We start from the raw sequence: 25,533 nt of genomic DNA on the forward strand, positions 1-25,533 counted from the left end.
TCCAAAAATTCCGTAAGAGTTCCCTAAAATTTTCATAAGACTCCAAAAAACATGCGCAATGCTCATCGAATATTTCCCTCCGTGCAAATGACAAGTACCGAATTGACTCGTTCATTTTCGCCCGCTCCATTCCCCAACCGGCGATTCTCCCGCTGATAAAAGCCAACGAAATTTTCTAAAAAAAAAATCATCATGATGAAGCAAAAAGTCCCCATCCCAATCCCGAGCAATTGATCCAACCGATGGAATCTCTGATAAGAAAACGGAGTAATTCGTGCGTTTGATGTTTCAATTGCGGTGCGAATTTCATTCTTACCACAAGTGAAAGAAAAAAGATCGATTAATAACCAATACTCGTCTAAAATTGAAGAAAAACCAATGAAAATATCTGTCTGATCAACACCCCCCATATTTCAGGGTGCGAAGGGTTAAAAGCCATTGTTTGGCACGAGACAGGAGTGTGTGGGTGGAAGGAAACGAGTTGGTGGTGAAGAGCTCGTGTCAGAGTGCGACCACTAAAACCTCATTGAATCGGGTAGGACGAGAAAAAGAGTGGAAAAAACAGGCAGGGGAGAAAAACCTGGTCAAACTCACCCCCTTCATTGTTTTTTTCTACCCCACCTCAAACGCTTCAACGGTACATACACCTTGGGGTAAATAAAAGAAGAAAAAAACTCGTGGACAGTAGACAATCTTTTTTTTTTTATTTTCAATCCCAACAAGTAAAAAAGCATGATTACCCAGAGAACCAGGGGATAATGATGATGAGAATAGTTTCACTGGATGGCACCGGAAATATCAGATTCCAAATGGTACTTTAGGGCTCATCCGGCGGTTATAGTTTTTCTGATATGAACATTTTTATCACGGGAAATTTATTTCCTTATTCGATATTTCTCATGAAAGATTTTTATACTGAAATTTCTTTTATTCCCAAGGTAATCTCAGGATTTTTACAGCTGTAATGAGGGGTTGGGTACACGGAAAGATATATTCAATTCAAATATATTGGTTATATTAATATACTTGATTTTAATATATTCGATTGTCCGCTTTGTCAATAATTTTAACGATTTTTCAAGTTTTTAAAACTTGACTTTTAATTATTTCTTCATTTCACTTATTAAGAATCACTGATCAATCATTTATCCATTTTTTAACAAAATATTTCACAAAATCCATTTATCTACCAAAGAAACGAAAAAAAATGCCACAATTACAGAATTTCTGTGATCATTTCCAAATTTAAAGGGTCAGAGTTTTTCAGTAGTTTCAAGTATTTATTTTAGATTCAAGTATATATGTATTCGTATATAAACATTTTTGCGAGGGACTATTCATTGGTGAAATCACTGTGCCACTCTGAACTGAAATCACCTATGAAATCAGTCCTGAACTCTTGCGAAATCATGAAATCGGTTGAAGAAGTTGAAGAAGTTGAAGAAGTTGAAGAAGTTGAAGAAGTTGAAGAAGTTGAAGAAGTTGAAGAAATCACTTGAAACCACTTAAAATCCGTTTGCAATCGGCAATAATTGTGTCATAATATTAGCCCAGAAAGAACAACCCCTCGAATTTGTGCTGAACTCTCTATAAAATGTTAAAAAGCTTAGTTTATAGGATTGAGTTTTATTTGATGAAATAGAGGTTTGGATGAAGGGGAATGTAGGAAGCGTGAAATCTTTTGCTGACCACCGGAAGCCAGTCGGATAGAAGATTGGCACGCGCTATCGTTTACTCAATGTCTCAACGTTATACCACAGGGTTCACAGGTATCACGTTGAGTGAACAAGGACACACGGGATATTGTATGTGCGATCGTGAGGAAAATGCGGTTGGAAAATAGAAGAGAGACTATTGTCGTTGTAAAAATCGAATGCAGATGCACACAGTGTGGGATATATTGGAAGATGTTGGTGGGAATGAGTGAAAGCAGGTGAAAAGGGTGTAGCGTGCAATTTCGGATGAGGGAGGATATACGTCAGGGTTCATCGTTTCTTATTTTCTTGGTTTTTTCTTTCCACTTTGTGCAAAAGGGCGCGGTTCGATCGGCTAGTCGTCTAGAGGCTGGTGGCAGCGGGTGTGTGCAATTTTCCCGGAACTCCAATGTTTCCCTTTTATATCCTCTATATCCATTCCCACTCCCTTCTACACGTCCTTGGGGATACTCACTTCCATCTGGAGCCCTCCTGTTTTCAAGGGTTTCCCGGGATTCCTCTGTTTTTTTTTTCTTTCGGATATTGCGATCGATCGTTCCAGAAAAAAATTCAGGAACTCTTGGAACGCGTGGTCATTACTGGATTCTCTTGGAACTTGTTTTATTCTTTTATTTTTCTATTTATATTTTCGTCGTTAATTATCGAATTAAAATATTCCGGAAGTGCATGTAGTTATATTAAAGGTAAATTTGAATGTTCCGCGTGCGGTGCGCAATTTTTCTTCAAGTTCTATAGTGAGCACTTTCCGCACGGTTTCCCGAGTTTCCCTGTGCCCTCGATTTTACAATCCCCTCTGGTGAAACGCCCACGAGCAGTTTCACTCGTCTCTTTATCCTCTCCTCGGGATCCCCTTTACCGTCATTGACGTGGTACGCGGTTGCGTACACCCTCTCACCGAGACTTTCCGGGACGTTGGTTTATATCGTTAACAGCTCTTCGCACCCACCTCCACTCGAATTCTCATCTGTGTCGTTAACGCTCAGCAAGATCGATGGAGTGGGAAAAATTGATTTAGAGGGTTTTATCGGCCATTGTCACATCCTACGTTGTAATGTCAGAGGGGATTGGGTATTAAAGTTTGAGGATGTTTGATCTGTTGATGGTGATGGGTAAGGAAGGCATGATTACATTGTAAGGAGATTTTTTTATGTGAGGATATAGTCCTGAAACGTGCGACTCCCATTATCCTCTCGTGGTACGCGCAAAAATGGAGAATTAAAATTATATGGATATAAGACACTCCCAAAACTACATTAAAAAAGTCAATTTAATTATTATTATTACTTCATTAAATTATAAGACACAGCAAAATTCTTCTGCTGTAAAATACGAGTAACTACTCTAAAAACTTTGAATTTATTTTCACTTTTCAATCCGTCGGAAATTAATACGGAATTTAATATCTCCCAGTCGTAATTCCCATCAAACGAAAAATGCATTTCCCTTGGATGATGGACTCTGCGATACAGTTGCCATTTTCTTTTGATCAATCAATGGAAATGCTGGAATACTGTTATCGAGTAATCGAATCGAATTTTCATGGAGCGTTGAAAAAAATGTGAGCGATGGAAAATTGTCGTATACTCTGAAAAATGTTATTTAATTGGTCAATGAAATGACGTATCAGGGCCTTGGCCTGGGCCACTGGGTGAGTTTATAGCCGTCATTGTAATGCCAACCACTATATCCCTCCCTCAGTATTCATCCCCTAGTGGGGGATAGTGATCGACGAATCGGGGAATGGTCACCCTCTAAACAGTATGCACAAACGTGTTGCCAGCGTGTGTTCTCTCAACGTTATAAGCGCATGTAATCGGCCGAATGTCGGCGGTATATCGGGAACTTGGCATCGTAGTGTCACGAATTATTCCCTGAAATACCCGTAGTCCATTAGTGTCATGCACACTGGAGTCGATGTGTGGCCCATCGATCCCTCTTCTCTCAACATGTTGTACGACTTGTATACGACTTGAACGTCGAGTTCGTCCACTATCGCTATAGGAATTTTTTTTCAACCTCACCCTGACAACTCAACGCCAGAAATTCCCCACACCTAAACGGACAGACCTACACAATAAAAATTATGGAACTTTATTTTGTTTATCGGTTACGGAAGTGACTGGGAAAATTTACGTGGACGTAGTCCAGTATCGTAGTCGTTGGATGAAAATTCAAATTAAGATTACGGAATTCTTCGGTGAAATTCCTAAATGATTTTTTTTTAGAGAATTACGGAATTCTCTGGTGAAAATTCAGCTCATAATTCTTCAAAATTTTCTAGACAAATGATAAATTTCGTAAATGTTTCTAATAATAATTGAATTCAAACCCATACAATTAAAAATTCAGATGTGTGTATGAATAAAAAATAGATAATTTAAAACCTAAAAAAGTGATATATTTTTAGTTACGCAAAACTCCCGTAAAATATCCAAGAACATAAATAACACCAATTACGATCGCAATTAACGTTCGCAAAGTCATCAATTATTCATTCGTTCATTTATAGTCATTTATATAATGCTAATTATTAAAAACTTAAAATGGCCTGAGTTTGAAAGAAAGTATGAGTTATTTTAGATTTATGCGTTTGGCGGATTTGGTTCTCATTAGTTCCCCAGTAAATCTCCGCAAATGGTTGAAAATAAAGCGACATGATTAAAAAATCGAGATAAAAAGAATGAAGCGATCTGTTGGCGATCTGTTGGCGATCTGTTGGCGATCTGTTGGCGATCTGTTGGCGATCTATTGGCGATCTGTTCCCATTGCTGAAGACATAAAAACAGGGTAGGATAATAATCCATTGAGATTGATCTGACGTGAAAATGTAGAGTATGACTTGAGGGCATTTGTTGATGCATAATGGAGGAGCTCTGGGGTTACACATACGTGTGGCGCCTCAGTACCAGTTTGTATAATAAACCTGTGAGATTGTCGAGGTGAAGGGGTAGCAGTGGGAGAGGAAAAGGGGGAAAAGGGGAAGTGAGGGGCAATGGTAAAATCGCCTCATGACTTCAACGCCCACACACAATTCAAATGCCGAGGATTGGTACAAGAGAGTACCCACCAACCTAGACACTATTTACATTCCTTGCTACCTTCACCATCATAGTTTCTCGTGTTGTTATGCTGGGAACAATTATTTGCATTCTAGCGGTCAAAAGGGTTCCCAGGTTCCATACTGCCCTCAAAACCCCTTTTTACTTTTATGAGATTCAGCGCGCGCCACAACGCGCTGCAATTATGGAAATCAAGATGGAAAAATGCGAAATTTAAAGTTTTCTTTATTCAAATTAATCGCTTAAGACCGCGGTGAACCAATGGGGGATACCCTATATATAAAATAATATCGATAGGTTGCGAGTTCGGTCTGTCTGGTCCCGGTTTTTGGAAAATTAGCGCTTGAACGGGGAAAATTAATCGTGATATAATTCAATTGAACAGTTATTCAATTTTTTCCGCCGTTTTGATTCTTAGGAAGGTTTGTAAAATGGCGGGGAACATCGGGTAACTAGTCACAAATACTGACAATCGAGTATTGAAATAAAATCGACTGATCGAAGTTAATGGAAATTAAGAATCCCTTTCTTTTTTAATGTTGGGAGATTTCTTATGGTATACCCCAAATAAAAATTCTTTTCGCCAAATATATTCGTTATTAGTAAATATATACTTGAGGATAGAATCTTTTTTCTGAGTGTACATTGTTGAAAATTTTTCTGAATTTCCGGCACAAAGTCATCTAATTTTCAATTATATGCGTTTTAATTAAATTTCATTTAAATTTGTTAAATTAAATAATTGATTTTCCAATGAATTAGCGATTCAAGGAAATCATTGTGTGGATTGAAATGAAATCGATCAAATGATCAATATATTTTCTGGAAAATAATTGCATTAGTATTATTGAAATCAGTAAATTCTTTTGCAATAACTATTTCGTTGGGATAAAAAAATGGAGCAAATTAGGATTTCTGGTTGATTAGAATCATTGATTTTCCGAGTTGTTGCCCTTTTTTAGAGTGAAGTTAATTGTTAGTTAGGGAGTATTGTTTGTTCGATGTAGAGATGGTAATGGTCTCGGCAAAAACCGAGGGAAATTCTCTCGGTTTTAGTATTCTATCAAAACTTTGATGCCGATATATCCGGAAAACTAGGGGAGCAAAACGGGCTGTCTTGTTCAGATTTTCCAGGGGATGTTTTTCCCTTTGTAATGGACTACTTCTACTTCTAGACCACTGGCAATCCCTTTCCACCCAGTGAGTTTTGATTCTAATTCTCATTCCGGTCGATGCAACACGCGATAACATTCGAATTTACATGCAAATGTTGTCGGTATTTTCACTCGAATTTCACCCCCACCGGTTTGTATACTCTTTTGTTTTGTGGGGAACAATTCGAAATCATTGTTCCTGGTTCGTTGCCAAATCTGAGGTGAGTGGGTCTGGTGTAAAAGGGGTTAGCAATACCCAGAGTTGATACGGGGGCAGAATTCCCGTGTGGTGAGAATTTTTCTGGGGAATTCTGCGGGAATTTGTTTCATAAACGGTGAAATATTGTTTTTAAAAATAGGAAATGCGTCTGAATTTCATTTGGGAAATAATTTACTCTCTCCGAAATTTTAAGTCAACAACTTGTGGTGGGGGAAGAATTTTATTTTTCCGTGTTTTTTCGGTGTGTGAGAGTTGGATTATTAATTACCGCACAAAAATATGTGAAATTAATCATATACATAAAAAAAATGTACACAGAGAGAAATATTCAATAAAAATTACCTTTATTTTCCGGAATTCTGGAGCGTAATGTGGTTGTCGGAAATTTCACGGTAATGTCACGTAATTTTAATCTAAAGTGACGGAATTTTTCTGCGGTGTTCCGTAATTTTTATCTGAATTATCGGTGAAAAATTACGACACCGTCACTTAAATTTTTTGAATCGACTCCGTAATCGGTAATTGAACTGAAAGTTCCGTAATTTTTACTAAATATTTCTCTCCGTGTATTTATCAATTTTTCCTGGATTTGAGTAGTTTATTATTATCTACGAAGCGAAAATTTATAAAATCACTGAGTCGATAGAAAAATTCGATTTCCGAACCGACTTTTCCATTCCTGTCATTTTTCCCGTATCCTTTATTTCCATTATAGCCAATCCAGTAAAAATCCGTGGAATCAATTATCAATTGATTATCGATTGATAAAAAAAAGCCAAAAAGAAAAACATCGCTACCGAAAAAATGCGCAACCGACAGTCGCCTAAAATCCCCCCAAAATTACCCCCAACTTGATTCCCTCCGTAATAATTTCCCGTCGAAATCCGTCAACCCGACTATCAAAATTTTTTCCAACTTCAAAGGCATCTGCAATCGACAATAGACAGATTATTTGAGATTCCCGATGCAGTCCTATCTCGACGTATTAATTATCCCCGGAATTCAAATCCCGTGTCGATTCACGTCTTTCAGCGTATATTAACGGGGTGGCCAGGGTTGGGCCAGGGTTGGGTAGTTATATGTGGAGAATTCAATGCGGCGTGTACCCGACGTTCGATTACGCTGAGTGAACGCGACATCGAGTCGGTGTCGATAGACGGTACGTATGTGCACGTATGTAATACAAGCAATTTTCCCTCCTTGTTGCTCGTTTTCCGGGGGAGGGGGTGGTAGTGGAGGAGGAGGAGGGGGAGGATGAGGGGGAGGATGAGGAGGAGGAGGAGGAGGAGGGGAAACTCACAGGAATAGTCAGCAATTCAATCCAGTACCAAATAGTAGATGCATAACGTGCGTGTGTTGGCGCGCACGAGTCGATTCTTAATTAAATGCCCCGCAGATTAAAGGACGGTATTTGTAAAGAGAAACTCCACCTCATAAATTCCCGGGAAGAGGGGCGTTTTCAAATGATCGATATCAGATTGTTGGCTTTATCGGATTCCATTCGATAATTGTTTTCATTCGACTGACAATGGGGAGAGAAAAGTTGAAGAGGTAATGGGAATTTCTATTTTCACTTTTTCCAAGGGTAAATTGATTTTCGACTGATGGAACCAATGGGCTTGTGAAGAGGCACAATTCGGAGGAGATTGTCTATTATTGTTTTTCAATTGAGAGTACTCCATCCCTGAAACAATGTGATGCCAAAAAAAAATATTGGTAATGATTGATGAATATTTGTTTACGACATGGGGATTTAAATATTGACGTTTTTTTTTTTGGTATAATGGAAATTTGAGGATTTGGAGAAATGGAAAATGTTGAAATCGTTTCGAAAGTTGTGATGAAATATTCGTCAGCCCGTCAATCATAAAAATAGTCTTCATTTGAAATATCGGAATGGTATCCCTTTACCCATCGGTACTACCGAGTTTTGAATTTTTCTCGCTTTTTGTTGTCCCCATCTCTACTCCCACCTTCGCTTTGTCTAATTTATTATTTATACGCCGCCGAGCACGAAAAAAAATGATACCTACCCCGGGTGGATCAATAAATCTCGAGTTACATAAAAATTGAATAAGAACTATTTTATTCAATGACACGGGAAAAATTGTCTCTCTATTTTACAGAATAATCGAGGAAAGGATTAATCAGCTTTCGAGTGGCTATCACAATTTTCCATCGACTGAATAATTCCTAAATAAACGAAAATGGTTAAAACAGCTTTAAAAATAGCGATAAAGTGTCCATGACGCCGTCAATCATAAAGAATATTTTTCATTTTAAACATCCAAATGGATTTCCCAATCCCTTCCCTGCCTCGTCGATAGTAGCGAGTTTTTAATTTTTCTCGCATTCATTTTTCCCATTTATGCCCCTATCCCAGTCTCGTTTTGTTCGTTTTATTATTTATACTCCAGCGAGCCTGTAAAAAAAATATATGGCCGATTGAATGACCAAACCCCGTGAGATCGATAGTGTCACGGATACTTTGTGCATGTGTGTGCATAAAGAGAGACGAAAAAAATGTTATAATTGCAGTGGCGATATGGGTGAAAGGCCTCTTGTATGTATTTATATTATTTTACCCGGGATCTGTGTACGCGATTACCATCGGGTAACACTCCGGGTATGTACATATTGACGGCGATAGAAAATATGTGTATCGACGGCTCCATAACTTGTTCACAGTGTAAATCATGCAATCATGCAGCCGATGTCATTTCAACTATAGCTCTAATGCCTCTATCTCCAAGGATAGAAGAAAAATCGTGATCGAAATAATTTTTCAAAATGTCCGAGAAAATTAAATTGAATGAAAACATTTTCAATTTCCTAGAGAAACATTTTCAAAGAATTATTTGACTGGTGATATTTCTGGAAAATACCACCAATTTTCTCCTTTTCCCCAGAAAATTTTCCGGAAATTGTCCAGTATAAAAAAAAATCTTCAAAATATGTGCAAAGATATTGTAAAAAAGATTGCAAACATTTTTTCGTGCCTCCTTCTGAAGTCTTGCAGAAATTGAAAAAGAAAATTTCTGTAAAAAATGATTTTTCCTGGAATCAATGAGCTGCGCAATCAATATTCAATCATTTTTTATTCTCTTTTGCCAGGTGGGATATTATTGTTCTGTGCATTTCTTTATGGCGGTGGGTTATTAGCGCTCATTAGAGAACATGAAAGAGGCTAAAGTATGACGAGAATTTGTTATTTGATTATGACAGACTCAGAGTGACTCACTCGTAATCTTTTGCGATCAAAGAAGACACCCCTGGGATGGGCAAAGATTTTACTGACTTCAATCTCAATTAGTGGATGTAGTTGTTCGTCTAGAGCGGTGTACAGGAAATTCCTATTACTTTGGTCCATTGTCGAGATGAATCTGTCGAGTGTCCTTGAGAGAGGTAACTGCCTCTGTTATTGATTACTCGAATTGTCTGCGAATTTTCGGATGAGTTAAAGAGGAGAACATCCACAATTTTGGGAGGAGTCAGTTATAAAATTGGAGTGGGGATGAGTAAAGGTGGTTTATTCCCAGGGGAAGTTAAGGAATTCCGAGGAATTCAGAGGAATTCAATACTTGAACAACTTCAATACTTCAACTAGACTGATTGATTGATTATTAGTTCGTCAAGTATTCACTGGTTGCAATTTCCTCTTCAACAAAAAGGGAATATAATATTTATTTATTAGCGGGAGGAATGGAAATTGTTGAGGAAGGAATTCCGGGTGGATTTCCGGATGTTGAAAAAAGAGGATTCTCCAAAATCCTGGGAACACATTCACCAGGAAATCTGGTGGGCACGGCAGCCTGTTTTCCACGTTACGTCTAATTAAGCCAGGTTTGGTACAAGACCCACCTCCCCCTCTTCATCTTGCTTACCGTAATGACGTTGTTTATAATTACTCCGCGCTTTGACATTGCCAACTCAATTACAATGTTGCAAAGGCAAGTGAGAGCGCGTATCAGTCTCAAAACTGCTGTCTACAGAGGAAGTTTGCCCGCTATTTTCGGCAGACACCTAATTGCAACTTTATAAAAACCCATTAATTACGTCATTTCCCTTTAATTAAAACTCAAATTGAGTTTTATTCTTTTTTATTACGAATTATTACTGTTCAGAGAGGATACATTGTGGCAATTAAATGATTAATTCGGCTACTCGTTATTACATTGTAAATTGCATTCATGTTTCTATGTGTGAATTCAATTAAAGAATTCTTTGAATTCCAGGAACTGAATTATTTATTTTTTCAGTTGGAAACTGATAAATAATTAATTTTGCTCCTCAAGTTTTTCAGTGAGAATTTAATTTACAAATCTTTAGAATTCCGGGAATCATGGAGGAATTCCCTGGAGACTGGGATAATTACTATCCCTCATTATCATGATCCAAAATAAGACTGAAAAAATGAGAACAAAATAATTATTTCCAGGAAACTCTAGACGAAAAAATAAATAAAAAAATAAGTGTTACCTTCCTAAAACCCATTGTCACTTTTTTCTCAGCAATTCCCATGGAAGCGATAATAATCGTGAATTTTACCGACAGATCATCCGAATTTGTTGTCATTCCGTTGTGAAAACTTGTTTCCAGTGTCGTAACCCAGAATCGTAAAAAGCCTGATTTCAATCTGTTGAAGAATCACCGAAAAATAATGAAAAATAAATTTGTTTTTCCAGAAACTCCAAACAATCGCTGAGGATTTTTGCGGTTTGGATGTGAATACACCGCTGGGTGGACAAGAGCCAATGACCGCTGTTCCAGTGTTAACATTCGATACACTATTGACCGCCGTAGCAGCAACTTCAACTGGCGATTTTACTGTAGTTTTTATTGGCACGCAACATGGTCATCTGAAAAAGGTCAGTCATTACTTCATAATTATAGAAATGTAGATGCGAGGGCATACCTTCACCCCCAGGTAGACATTTTCGCATTTATCATTTCAGTTTGACCTTATAAATAATATATATATATGAAAAGTATAATTATAAATAAATTGGGAATTACTTTTTCGCGATATAGAGCATGTCTCCTAATAAATTAGAAAATACGCGAATGGTAATTAGCAATAAAATTTTAAAATTTCAAGAAATCTTATTGAAATATTTTCTTCACGCATAATCAAATGAATTTGGAACATAATAGATGAAGAATTGTAGAAATCGGACTGTTGCCTTAAAAAAATTAATCAAAACTTCCAAATTGAAATTTAGAATTCGAAATTTTAAAATAGATATACTTTTCCCAGAGTTCATTATAGATCTCGTGAGTTTTTTAAAAATAATTTTTACGTATTTTAGAATGATAAACCACCAAGGCAGCTGTTGAATTATTTAGAGGGAATAATAAATTAAAATCTGGTACAGGTATTTAATTCACTACATAACACAGACCAGAAATGACTTAAATTATTATCCGAACCTTAATAAAACCTCGATAATTAATTCCCACTAAAGTCCATAAATAAACAATCCCGGAAAAATCGAAAAAAAAATCCTAAAAATGAATGTTTAACCAAAAAAAATACTAAATGAAGAGACCTTTTTCCGGAAAATTCGTGGAAATGAAAAAAAAGCGTACATTAACAGGGAGAAGTGCTATAACATTTCATGCTTTGTAAAAGATTGCCGTGTGTGCACTCTCCACAGCCATTCGTGAGCGGTGAAAAAAATGCGTTAATGGTTGTATTTTGAGAAGTGAAAAAAGAAGAGGCCAAGCTTTGATGTAATTTAAGGGTTGGTTTATATAGGAGAAAACGTAGTCTTACAAACGGGCCACACCGTTCATCCAGAGACGTGCTCTATCGCTCCATTACAAAGTTTACCAGACTGACGAGTATCTCGTACACGTAGACGACTCTAGAATCTACACTCTAGATGGACAAAGAGAGGTGGGGAATATCGCGTGGTTAGAGAGAGAATTCTACCCCGTCTATACAGCCTGACAAAAACATCTCCATTAACGTCACCCCAGGAGATACCCGGCATTAGGTGCCTTCTCCGTTCTTTTTTCTTTCCTGCAGAGTGCAAGTTTCTCGGGAGACCTCGTTATTACCCGGAAGTGTCATATAAATTACCCATTCTGTGTGTGATAACGAAATTTCGTTAATGACTATTTTCAAATCGGGAAATGAGACCAAGAATTTTCTCTATCATCTTCAATTACCTGAAAATTCATTAATAAATTTTCGAATCCAGTTTCTAGCCGATATCTCGGAATTGAAGGAAGATACTGATATTTTCATGAATACCTTTTTTGTAGCTCTCATTTTTTTCGATAGAAAATATTCACGCAAAAAAGTGGCTATGTTCGTTTAATTCCGAGATATTGGATAAAAATTGGTCTCGAAAAAAATGCACTTATCCAGGGGTACCACTTCGCTATTGAATTTCTCTGAATTCTGATGATTGCATAAAAATTTAGGGGATTCTAGGGATTTTGGGGAGAAAAAGTCACTAAATCCGGAGAAAGCCGAGCGATGTTGACGGCGGTAAATTTGAATTGGCGGGCGTATAGCGCAATCAGATTGGTTTTGAATAAAATGAAAATGATGGGAGATAATTCGAAACGAAGACGAAGTATCGTAGGCTCGCAGGCTCGTAGGCTCGTCGTAACGTAAACCGGGTGTAATGTTACGAGAATTACACGGACTGTTGGAAAATGCTTAAAAGGTCCGTGACAGTTGGGTGTAGTAACGGTCCAGACCATTTGATTCATCGCCGCGCCCCGTGGTAATCGCCAGGCGATTGTGATTAATTAACGAATACGCGTAGGTAGTTCAAGCGATAGGTGTACATATGGGTTACAGGAGGGACATTGGAGTTTGCAAAGATATATCTGTCGAGTTTGTTGCCACTTTGCCCCTTGGGAAGATGCACAAGCGAGGGAAAACGTTAGGCAATTATTTACACCCATATAACGTTTTTTTACACCAATAAAAGTGGAAAAATAACAAAGGGAAATTGCGAAACAATTTTTAAAACGGGCAATTTGATGTCTCCGACGTTTCATAAATCTCCAGGCTTTTTTTTTTTACTTTTTATTTTCATGTTAATTACTAATCACGGAGGATAAAATATCCATTAAACGCGAGAGTGCGATGTCAAACTCATTAGCATTGATTGACGAGGTGATGTGATCATTAGTTATTGATTTTTCCAAGTGTTTCAAGAGTTTTGAAAAGAGTGTACTGATTCGAATCGATTAAGTAATCCGAGGGAATTGATTGAATTTCAATTAAGCCAAAATTTTCTCAGTATGACATCCAAATTCTTCCGTATCTTTGAGTTCTTCGTTTCATTAAAATTAATAATTACACCTGATCAAGTCCACTTAACACTGGAGACCGTGTCGAGCCCATTAATAATGACTGACGCGACAATTCAATCATTAATAACAGTTCGCCCAGACAGAATCGAGAGTTTCTAATTGTTCGTATCGTTGCTAATTCCTGATTGATCGAGTGTCGAAAAATGTTTGCACAGAAAATGAGTTTGATAATATAATGAATGGCCCAGAGACCCGAAGACGACTGAGACGTCAGTCAAAAGTGATGAGAAATTTCCCGCGTGATAATTGCCTGCCATCGTAATTAATAATCCTATGACTATTACGATGTAACTTGGACTGGTGTAATCCATTATTTTATTTTTATCGCTTTTTGCAAATGGACACTGATCAATCGGTGATTGTTTTTTATAAACAATTCATTCATCTTCATTTAGTTCTTCATGGTTTTTCAAAAGTATTGTGGAGCTGATTGATGGGAAAATGAATTGTTAAAATCGAGGAAAAGTGGAATAATTGATAAATTGATAAGAGATCTTGGAGATATGGGCGTCCGGGATGGTGCACGATCTCGTGGCTATTCTATGTAATGCACATACACGAGTTACATACAGTCACGTAGGTCGTACAGTCTGGTCGTAGATCGTGGCATCTACCCGATGACCTGTGATCCCCATCGGTACTTGAAGAACCAAATGAGTCGGCACCACTTCCCCTAGACCACAGCCAGAGAACCAATCGGTTTGTTACCCAATCCCCCGCTCTTTCCATCTGATCATTAATTAATAATCCTTCCGGGATGAAATATGCGGGATCATGAATCAAATCGGGACAGCGTGGTACCCCCTACGCTTTGTGACCCTCAACCATATTTCAACAAATGCCAATTTTTCGCATTTCATAATTAATGAAAATTATCGTCCCACTTTTTTTCATTATTAGAAAAGTTCCCGTCTTGTAATCTAGTCCAAGAAAAATTTTAAAATCAGTACTCGAAGTGTTAGTTGGAAATTTTTCTGGGATCTCTATGAATTTTTTGTATAGATTTTCAAAATTTTTTTGGAGTCAACGCGAAATTTTAGCTGAACAGGATGAGAATTTTTTGTATTTGATAGGTTTGAATTATTTTTAAATTCTATTGCTACGCGCACTCCCCAGATAAACTTTTAGTATTTTATGTCGACTTTCTCAATGCCAAAACAATTTCAGCATTTATTTAATCAATAAAACAAAAATGGTAATATAACGTATTTGAAAATGGAATGAATATGTATATAATGTAAACACGGAATAAATTACATAAAAATCATTCCTCGTCACGTTTATCTGAAAATTACAGTGATAAACAAACAGAAAAAACAAACAGAAAAAACAAACAAAACTTGTTGAAGATATCATGCCCGTAATGCAGCCATATCAATGTATATTATTGCATATTATTTATATTATATGCAAAAAATATAAGCTAAAGATCTCCACCATAATCTAGGGAAAATATATCGATGATTTCAACTAGCGACTTTTTCTGGGAGAAAATAAAAAAGAAAAAGGAATAAAACGACAGAATATTTCCAAAATGGAAATAATTTCTCATGAGAATTTCCTATACATATATACTATCTACATCCGTCCATCAAAGGACTTGAATTAATTTTTTACATCTCCAAATTGCTGAACGAATTTTCACTTTAATAAAAACAAAAATGTAATGAAATGTGCGCAGATAAAAAATAGTTTTCATTGGCTCGGACTGACCGCTATTTCCAGGAATTACTGATAAAACTGAAAAAGTGAGAAATTGCAAAATTCCCGGCAAAACAATTGAATTTTAAAGGTAATTTTCGGAGTGACGTGGGTCAGTGTTCAGAACACCTGAAAATTAAAACTTCTATTTTCTCCATTGAGCGGTAATTTTTTATCCGAATTGTAACGAAAAAAAATATCGGATTTACTCCGGTGAACTGAATTTCTCGTTAATAGATGTTGTCACTCTATTTTCCATCCTCAAAGGGGTAAAAAACTGTAGCCCCTGTAGGTGAGGGCCATAGTCCACTTCAATTTTCGATAATGGACAATGGATTTGGGGCACAATACACACAAGGTTCAATCGTTTTGCACTCAATGCAAAATAGAGAGACCCCAGTATACACATGTATTCGCGTAAAAATTTTTTTCTTTGTGACTGTTATGTGCACTGGATTCTCATCCAGTACCCACCCATATTAAATTTTCCTATATTTTTTTTCATCCTCTCATCTAAATTTTTCCGTAAACAAGAGCCGATGCGCGTGGAAAAAATCATTGCGCTATTTCTTTTAAACTTTTTTAATTGGATGCACTGACCGGATATTCGTCGAGTGCGTCGAACGCATCGATTGTCCACTTTTCTATTTGTCGGTAAACAAAATCAATGCCATGCTATTCATCAAACCTCACTATACCGATTAAACAATCATTCGAATGGACCAAAAAGAAATTAAACAGACGGAGAGAAAAGTTGAATTTTTTTTTGACACAATCTAGTTCTCGGACAAATCAATAAACAATGTCTTCTCCATTTTTATCTATCGTCCAACGGATGATGAATGTCCTCAGCACTTAGTCTCCATTTTTCAGTCATTATTGTCATTAATTTTTCCCGTGGAAATGAATCAACCGAGTCAATCGAGACTGCTATAAAGCGACTCGACGATGACGAGCGATTCTTCCAGATGGTATCTTATCCTCGATCGATAGTACATAACCAAAAGGATTGGATGAAACGCAAAAGTGGTCGGAAGGGGGAGGAGGGGGTGGAGGGGGAGGAGAGGGTGAAGGGGGTGGAAGAGGGTGGTGATCAATAGAAAAAGGGAAAAGACTTAGGAGCCGATGGTCTAGATCGAATCGGCGTGAGACAGCCGTGGAGAAGTCTCACACGAATGTTCCTCTTCTCTCTATTATATTTACCCGTGAGATTAATTTATCCTTTTTCTTCTCTCGATCCTCACACCGCAAAACTCTCCATCTCGATGCGGTCCTTACATAATTGATGGCTCTACTCGCCAGAATGCCGACTCACTTTAGAAACCTCACTCCGTCGTTTTACCATTGAGACATAAATAAATAAATAATTGAAAATATTTCTGTGAGTACTATCACTCGAGGAATGCGATACTCTCATCAATCATCGGTTTATCTCGAGAACTATTGATTTACGGGAAAAATGTTGTAAGGATTTTTTGGAGGCAATTAAATTTCCGTGAAAAAATGTCTTTTCATGTTTTTTATTTAAATCAATATCTCTAGTAGTTTTTAAGAGAAACACTGAATTTAAGCCGTAAATTGCTACTGATACGAAAAATCTCGGCGGAGCGTAATTAATAGATAACGACTGGAAGATAATTTTTAAAGTCGACAATAAGGTAGAAACTCGAAGTCACTATCCAATTAATTATCCACCTGTAGTGCGTTGTACCCGAGTCATTGGGGCGCAATGCAGAAGGTGCAAAAGCCAAGTAAAGTCCCCACGGTGTACCGTATATTAACGCTATGTTGTTGCCCCCTTGGTTCCCCGTGAGCACTTTCCTACCGGTTTTAATGGCAAAAGTTTCCTCTGAACAAAGCGGCCCCATCAGATTGCCAAGTTCGATTGAGTTCGTCTGATCGAGCGTAATGCCCAATAAGCTACAAACCAAGCGTGATTAATTCATCGACATTAACCTCAACGATTGATCATACAAGTGGACCTTAAATTTGAAGATCAATCGCATTACAGCACGTCATTAAATTTTAATCGGAAAATTAGAGTTCATTAAGGACTCTGTCTCGAATCAATCTTCCAAGAGTCTATTGCACATGAAATTATTGATTAATAATTGGGGAAGTGCATGGATATCTTTGTATTTCAATTGACGTAATTGCGGATTGCACACACGGATTGTTACTCTCTCAAATATGAAAGCACTCCATTCACTTGATTGTTATTATCAATTATCAATTTGTTAATTAGTTACCCATTTGATGATTAGACTCGTTTATTCACGATTTTTTTTTTCCATTATTCACGTTTTTTATCTCTGAAAAATCAAATTTGAGAATTAATTAATTGCTAAATACTTGATTTATCTGTTTATATTTATTTAAACGTGGGAAAACATTGAAAATTAATAATGAAAAATGTTTTAAAGAATGTCCATAGTTGCCTAGAATCGTTCTGTCAATTGTAATCACAAGTTAAGGGATTAATTAATGCAAATTTTAGGTGCGCGATGATGGGTGATGAATATTTCTGATAATAATTCGTGAAAAGTTCATTCGCTGACTCACGACGGAAATAATCAAAATCTCGTGAATAAAAAACTCTTGAAAATGGCACCATAAAGCTGAATAAATGGGGCGAGAAAGAGCGCGAATAGAAGAGAAATAACTGAAATATATAGTTCGAGTTGTAATAAAATTTAAAGACGCACTCGTTTCTCTGTAAAAATTTTTCAGTATAACAGGTCGAAGGGAAAATTCAGTTCTTCATTCCGTGTTATTGGTAGACCACGAAAATACAACCACTCAATTGTAAACACTTGGGTGTGCGTAAAAGTTGCATTTGCCCCTTTTTACTCTTTTACGATCACTTTTCCGATTACATTCGATAGCTTCCAGACACTCACGGGCGACTCTCTTTACTGGTGGCTATTTTTGTTCTGGAGTACGTAAAAGGATCCGGTGAAAATGGAGGTTAAATAGAGAGCATGTTTTCCTTTAATTCGATGATTACATTCGTTTAATTGAATTTTTTCCGTGTATTCTCGAATTATCTATCGATTTCCAGAAATCGAGAGAAACATTCGTCTCGATTTACCACTTTCTAATCCATTTCGTGGAACATTTTGTGCTCAAGCATTGATGAACTGTCTTCGAACGTTAAAAAAAAAACTGCCAATTACCTAATGGATAAAAAATTATCGTATTCCACGGTGTTGAGCCGGATATCTTAGCATCATTTTGATGGCCCAGACATTTAAAATATTCCCAGTGTAAAAATCAAAACGTCTCAAGTTGAAATCGCATAAAGTGGAAACATACAAGTCCCATAACCGGCCAGTTAGAAAACGAAGACACGCTCCAGTCGTAAAATAGCGATTGAGTCCCTAGTACTCATCATTTCAGCGTTTCGCCTGGAAACCGGATGTTACTTAAATCGAGGGCCCTTTTCATAGCCTATTCCAGTGTCTGCATGGTGCATTGCATACAGAATTTACAGGGAACTCCATGGCTCAGTAACCGTCTATAAATGCGATTCGGTTGACCCGACCTGCCCCCAAGCCAATCTTTCTCTGGGTAGTTCTTTATAGTGACTTGTACGGTTCAATCCGAGTCGAATCTGTCCCGCCAATAATGCAAAACCATCGGGCTAACTCAATGACACTGCATCTCCGGTATTTTTCATTCATCGGACTATTACGCCATTAGTGTTCCTCCATCAACCAACTGGACGTTCGCTCAGAAGAACTCGAAAATTCTACCGGAAATCGATAAATCAGCTATTAATCAATTAATGATAAGACAATAATGATGATAACAATTGATAGTCAATAATTAGATAATTTACTTTATTTATTGGTTTAGAAAATACACAATTAATTACATCCCAATGGGACAGAAGTTTCAGTTAATTCCATAATTCAAATTTCCCGCCTTAGGAACGCGGGATAAATTTTTTCCCCGCTTTTATTTTGAGTTTAAAGAGGTGAAAAACTTCTTGGGCAAGGGCTTTCCACAATAATTAATTCGGAGACATTAAAATTCCTCAATTGAATTTTCTCCAAAATTCAGCAGAAATTAATGAGTCATTATACATCTTCAAAAAATGCCCAATGCATAAAAGCCCAATGGAATTAAAGTGTCATTCAATTTCACAATTCAAATTTCCCGCGTCAGAAGCGCGAGATGAATTTTTCCCACGCTTTATTTCTGAGTTAAAAAGTTGGAAAACTCCTTGGGCCGATGGGATTCAGCAGTAATTTGTTCGGAGGCATTAAAATTCCCGAATTGGATTTCACCTTTCATTGGGAACTGAGAGCAATTGGCCTGAGCCGTGAGCCAATGGCGGCAACGCACGATCGATCACCCACAAATAAAGAAAAAAAAAACCGTTTCGCGGTCGAAGGTGAACCGAGTCCTTCCGTACCCAATTTTTTTTTTTTTTTCACTTCTTTATTTCGCCCTTTCTTCCCTCCAACCCGGGGAATCCGTCAGGTTAGACACGTCACGATCACTATCTCCATTCACCCCTGACGCTGTGTTTTTTTTATCTGATTTATCCATCTCTAATTCAAACTTCTCAATCCCCGGGGTTCGAAGTTCATCGAATAAATCTCGGTCTTGCCAATCTCACGCACTCAGCCGATGTCATGAATTTTTACATTCGATTTGGAGGTGATGAGATCAAGTTGCAAAAAATCGGAATGACCGATTCCCCTGGAAGAATGATCTGTCAATATCAAATAGAGAAATATTCTTAGAGTCAGTGGAGAAATCGTTTAGTCGCAGTACCTCATGCTCATTGATTTTTGTTAAAATAAAATTCTAGAATCAAGCGATTTTCTGTGTTCTTGATATAGTAATTTTCAATGGGACCGGTATAAAATAAATGGAGCAAAAAATTATTTTTCCTCTCATGCATTTTAATCGTGACGAATAAAATTTTAACTTCCGAGCTCCGACTTTCTACTGTACAAACCCTCAGATTTTACGATGTTATTCAGCAATTTTCCCATTCGTTCCTCCGTATTTCATCATCAAGAACGCGTTGATTTCCATTTGTTCTCTCATTTATCGTAGGATAGTAAATTTCTTTTAAGAACCCAAAGCCATAATTCCTCTTTTCACTTCACAAGATAAAATTATCGCAAATAAAGAAAATGTCGCGATTTCGCTAAAAAAAAAAACATTTCCCCATTCGACAAATTCTTATTGTTATTTAAGGATGATAACATTAATTTCCTCTGAATAATATGCAACATATCGACAATAAATTTCTTTAAACAACCCGAATTAATAATTTAATTTTTCACTTTAGAAAATAAAATAATCGCAAATAACGAAAATGTTTCGATTTTACTGAAAAAAGTTTTTGCATTCGAAAAATGATATTGTTAATCAAGGAAGTAAATAATAATTCTTTTTAAATTATATCGAAGATATTCTGCTTGAAATTCAAACTGAATTAAACCTGTCAACAATCTAACGGTTTATATTCGCGTCTGACAAATGAAAATTGAAGAAAAACGATTGAGACATAAAACAAATAGAATGAAAATGACTGCGTGTCACGGGGGGTTATAAATCAAGGTCACGCCCTTTGACCTCTTTCCTGAGGAAAAAGGGCCGATCAATTGTCTGGAGTCATTGTTAAGTCTCGAGAAGATAAACAGGTGCTCGTTAGAGAATCTTCGCGTGGGAGCAATCGAGAGAAATATTTTCCCATTGCAATTACTCGAATCCGGCTCGATATTACCTCGATCCAATCGAAACCACTCCAATTGTTATCAAACAAAAAATCAACAAATCGATCAATGCAAATCAGCTGGTGCACCAGAAAAAGTATTGACCAGTCCATTTGTAGATAAATAGCCGATTTTTATCATTAACAAATGTTTAATGAATAAATAAAAACGATAATAATCATTATTTTATTATGTAATTGAAAAAAATTTTAATTATTTTTTTTGTAGATGAATATTCTTTTTTTTTCGTTTGGAAATAGGAAAAATAGGAAAAATAGGAAAAATTGATTGAGGAAAGTTGAAATTTAAGGAAACCATGAAAATTTCATTTTCACATTCATAACGCCATAACTCGATGAAAAATCGTGGAAATCCCATAACTCACATATTTTTCTAAAGTTTATTTAATAAACTTTCCAATTATCACCCAATATAATCCCTCGATCCGAAAAGAAGGAATACAAATAATACGGAATTATTGAAACAATAAATTTTTCCGTGTGACAAAATCTATATTTCGGAATGAATTTTCCCGATCTTTCCTAAAACCGTGGAAAATAGAATATTTCTTGGGAAATTCGTGGCTAATCTGATGTTGGCGCTGCTCGATCCATTCAATTAGTGTTTTTGCTGTGGAAAACTGGGAGAAACGAATGCAATAAAGGGGATGAGGAGAAATAGAAGGGAATAATATGGCGATTGCTATCAGCCCGACGCCTACCGTTCTACCCTCTCATGTATTTCCTCTCCCTCAGTATATATATATAGTTTTTTGGTTTTCTTCGTTTTATTTAGCTACCGCCATTGCGATTGCCATCGATACCAAGGGGGGAATTGTGTGCAGATCAGGACAGTCTCACGCGCACTGACTTTTCGCCGATCGCGCTAATTCGATAAGAAAACAGCTTCTATGTACAATTCAGAATATGTCGCATTTGAAATTTAAATACATTGAGACTTTTATCCACATTTTTTGGCTCTACTCCTGGTTCAAGGGAAAAATTACATTTCCTCGTTCATAAACCTCTGGCTCCATTCCCCGGGAATTTCAAAGGGTGAACAAAGGAATGAAAACAATGATAATGATGGAGTATATATCACGCCTGAGGAAATATGAGTTTCCAATTGTATACTCAGTATTTGCGTAAGGGAATTTCTGGAAATTTCATTTAAAGTCATTTTTACCGATTATTTTTCAAATTTACGTTTCGGCTGATCAGAGATATCGCCAGCCCAAAAAAAAATCATTCCCAAAAATTCCCCACACCTCTCCCTTCCAACCGATTAATTTAATTAAATAAAACCTGACGAGCTCCCAAAAATTTCCCAAAATTGCAGTCAATAATCACCCCTTCCCCACCCATTCAATTTCCCGATAACAAATAATCCAAACGATCGCTTGCATACATCCCCGGTAACTTGAGACTCCCATTAGTTGGACGCGTGCGCCATTGCAAATTGGACATCTCGAATGTCGTATTTGCGATGGTCCGAGAGACATCGGTTCCCCAGGGTGATGCCCTGTTGGAGTTGCGCGGGTGGAAAACTAAGAGCCAAGAGGCAAAATTCCCCATCCCCCGCAAACCCACCACCCACCCACCCCCTCTCCTTACGAATGTAGCTCATTTTATCCTTTTCTCATCTCACCTCTCTCATTCCCCCCAGCAATGGCCGAAACCCCTGTATTCCTTCAGTTTTTCTGCCCCGCGGGCGCTTTTCTCTTTTTGTGTCCTTCCCCTTCTTTTTTCCCCTCTTTTTCCCTCTTTTTCCCTCTTTTTCCCTCTTTTTCCCTCTTTTTCCCACACCAATCGACTTCCATACGAGTATGAAACGCCCCACGTTCCTACCCACGTATTTCCGCGTATGTACGACTCCCGAGTGTATACATGCACGTACAACTGCGGCGAAAAAAAAGAAAATGCTAAAAATGAAAATAAAGACGGAAAAAAAAGCAGAGAAGGAAAAAAAGAGAGGGAAAAAAAAGAGAGGAAAAAAAATGTATATAAAAACGTTGGAGATGGCTCCGAAGAAAACGAGAACGTGAGAGTCGCACATTAAATCTACTCCTGGGGTCACAGAAATAGCGGGTGGACAGGGGGTGGCTTTCTCGAGGCGAGAAAGCCACGAGAATGTCCAGCTCGTCAGCGAAAATTTTTCTACACCGGGGAGAAGCTACAAATGCAACACAGGCAAATAAAAATGATGGGACGTGGGGTTTTGTGGAGAATGAGGGTGCGACAGTCTTGAAAAAAAAAATGGGAAGGGGGTTAAAAATGCGGGGTAAAGTGAATGTTATAGTCAGGAGGTTTTGAATTACAGGGGAATTTATTTGTGGTTTATTTTATTGCTGGGTTGATTAGACGGGTCTGGGTGAATCTTGGGTTTATTGTTTTAATGTGGTGTATAATTTACTGCACGGGGGAATTGAAATTTAGGAGTGAAACTCTCTTTTCAGGTTTTTTTTTAAAGTAATAAATGGAATTGCTGTGAATCAGCAACTAATTGTTAATTGGGCGGAACTTGAGATAATTTGAGAGGAGGAATTGATTTTTTTTGGGAAACAACTTTATCTTTAGATTTAATTTTTGGCAATAAAATAATCTCGTTTCCATCACCGAATAAATATCTGGAGGCGATATTTTCGAGCATCAGAGAAGACGTTAGAATTCCCCAACAATACATCAATATTTCACGACTCACTTCTCTCCAATCCCAAATAGAATGTATCTCCACGGCGAATTTAAAGGGCTTCACCATTTGACGATAAAAAAAACCTCAAATTTCCCTCCTCTATTCTCCTATCATTCCTCTCCATTCCCGAGAATTCCTCAGAAATGTAGAAGAAATGTGACTTGGTGAATAAGGGAAATTGAAAAAGATTTCTTCCTGGAGACGAGAGAGTTGCCCTAGACCCGTGAGATTGTGATCGTCTGAGGTGGAAGAAAATCCAGCAGAAAATCTCGCGAGAAAAAAGACGAAAATTCGAAAAAAAAAAGAGAGAGGAAAAAAGAATGGGAGAAAATCGCTGCCTCCCTCTTTCCCACAACTCGGACTGCGATTGGGTCCGATTCGATTCCCGATAATTTTATTTCATTTCGTTCGCCGCTGCCTCGAAAAGTTGAGTTTACTCCATCGGCAGAACGACAGTCATTTAATTTGAATTCCCCATGAAGATAAAACCACTGACTCTCCATTTTTCAATTTCACTGATTCAAACGTCACCGATTTTTCCAGTCAAAAAAATCGCGGGAAAGAATGAACGAAAAATGCGTGGTAAAAATTGTTGACCGTAGAAAAAGCGAATTTTCCGGTGGAGGACGCGATTTTCTCGGGTATTTGAAGTCAAACGGGTCACGGAGTCGTTCATACGACAGACGATCGAGGTGCATTTAAATTTCCCAACGGGTACACGAGCAACTTGTTGGAAAAAAAAAAAATCTACGTACATTGAGAGCATTCCATCGTTCCTATCCACAAATTTTCCTCAGTGGGATGAGCTCACTGGGATTTACATGGAGAAATAGGTCACACGTTATACTCACAGAAGCATTCGTCGGGAAAAAATTGCAGTTCGATTATACTATTTTTTATTTGGCCCCGAACACACACGAAATGTCTTACGCTGATGAAAATTCAATGGATTTCCATTCCAGCTGAATAAATTCACCTTTTTTATCTTCACAGAATTTTAGAAGAATTATTCAGTGACAGGGGGTTGAGACGCGGATTAAAAAGAAATTTTCCGTGATAAAAGGCCGATAAATTATTGAAGGAAAATTCCCAATCGAATAGAAATTTTTCCATCATAAATTTCTTATCTCCAAGCAAAACGAAAAGTTTAACTTCATCAGAAAAAACATTAATTTTATTCCAACGGATAAATTTAAATAATAAATAGAAAACCACCTAATTATTATGAGATGGAATTCGAATTAATTTCGAAAAAAATTTTTTTTCATTTAATCCGATTACGTACGTTATTATAAATAATTATAAATAATTTGTCTGCACTATTTACTTTTTATATTAATTTTTTAAGAACTCAACAATTTGCGAAATACTTCTTCTATCCATTTATCTTCAAACAACCTCAAAAGGTTAAAATAAAAAAAAAAAATTTATATATACATCCGAATAATTATGATATACATATATGTGCCGACGTGCGATGAGAATAATTGATATATATTTGGGTGGAATAATTGTGAATTGTTTGTAATTCTGATGGGAGTTTTCCTGGAATAACGGATGTAATTTTGAGACTCTTATAAAAATGGCGAAATTCCAGTGATAATTGAGGTGAGGATATCTGAGGGACGGCCTTGCTGGAGGATTTTTGCCCTCTCATCTCGTAATAATTCAGATTAAAGACACGTTGAGAGAATGACTTTCTACATGGAGGATGTCGCCACAGATCCAAGGATCCTTTCATGCCGTTTCTCTCTGGTGTTCAGGCGCCAGTTTAACCTGGAAAAATATCAGGCCTTGGACCAACCCAATAGGGAAACGAAAGTAGGTGGCCAACACCGCTGGGAAACAGAGCAAATGAACGACTTTAAAAATCAAACGATAGATTAAAATGCTACACCAAGGACACTCATGGTAAAT

The 25,533-nt window shown here is 37.2% G+C and overlaps 1 protein-coding gene across 2 annotated transcripts in view; it reads left to right on the forward strand.

Annotated features, from left to right (window-relative positions):
- The window catches only part of PlexA (plexin A), a 178,894-nt gene that overhangs the window by 122,829 nt on the left and 30,532 nt on the right, over positions 1-25,533 (forward strand). For both annotated transcript variants that reach the window (XM_011306537.1, XM_011306538.1), the window contains exon 3: positions 10,834-11,016. In XM_011306537.1, coding sequence (XP_011304839.1) covers positions 10,834-11,016 — 183 coding nt within the window. The remainder of the gene's footprint in view (positions 1-10,833; positions 11,017-25,533) is intronic.

Source organism: Fopius arisanus, unplaced genomic scaffold, assembly GCF_000806365.1.
Source record: "Fopius arisanus strain USDA-PBARC FA_bdor unplaced genomic scaffold, ASM80636v1 scaffold00048, whole genome shotgun sequence".
Lineage (NCBI taxonomy): Eukaryota > Metazoa > Arthropoda > Insecta > Hymenoptera > Braconidae > Fopius > Fopius arisanus.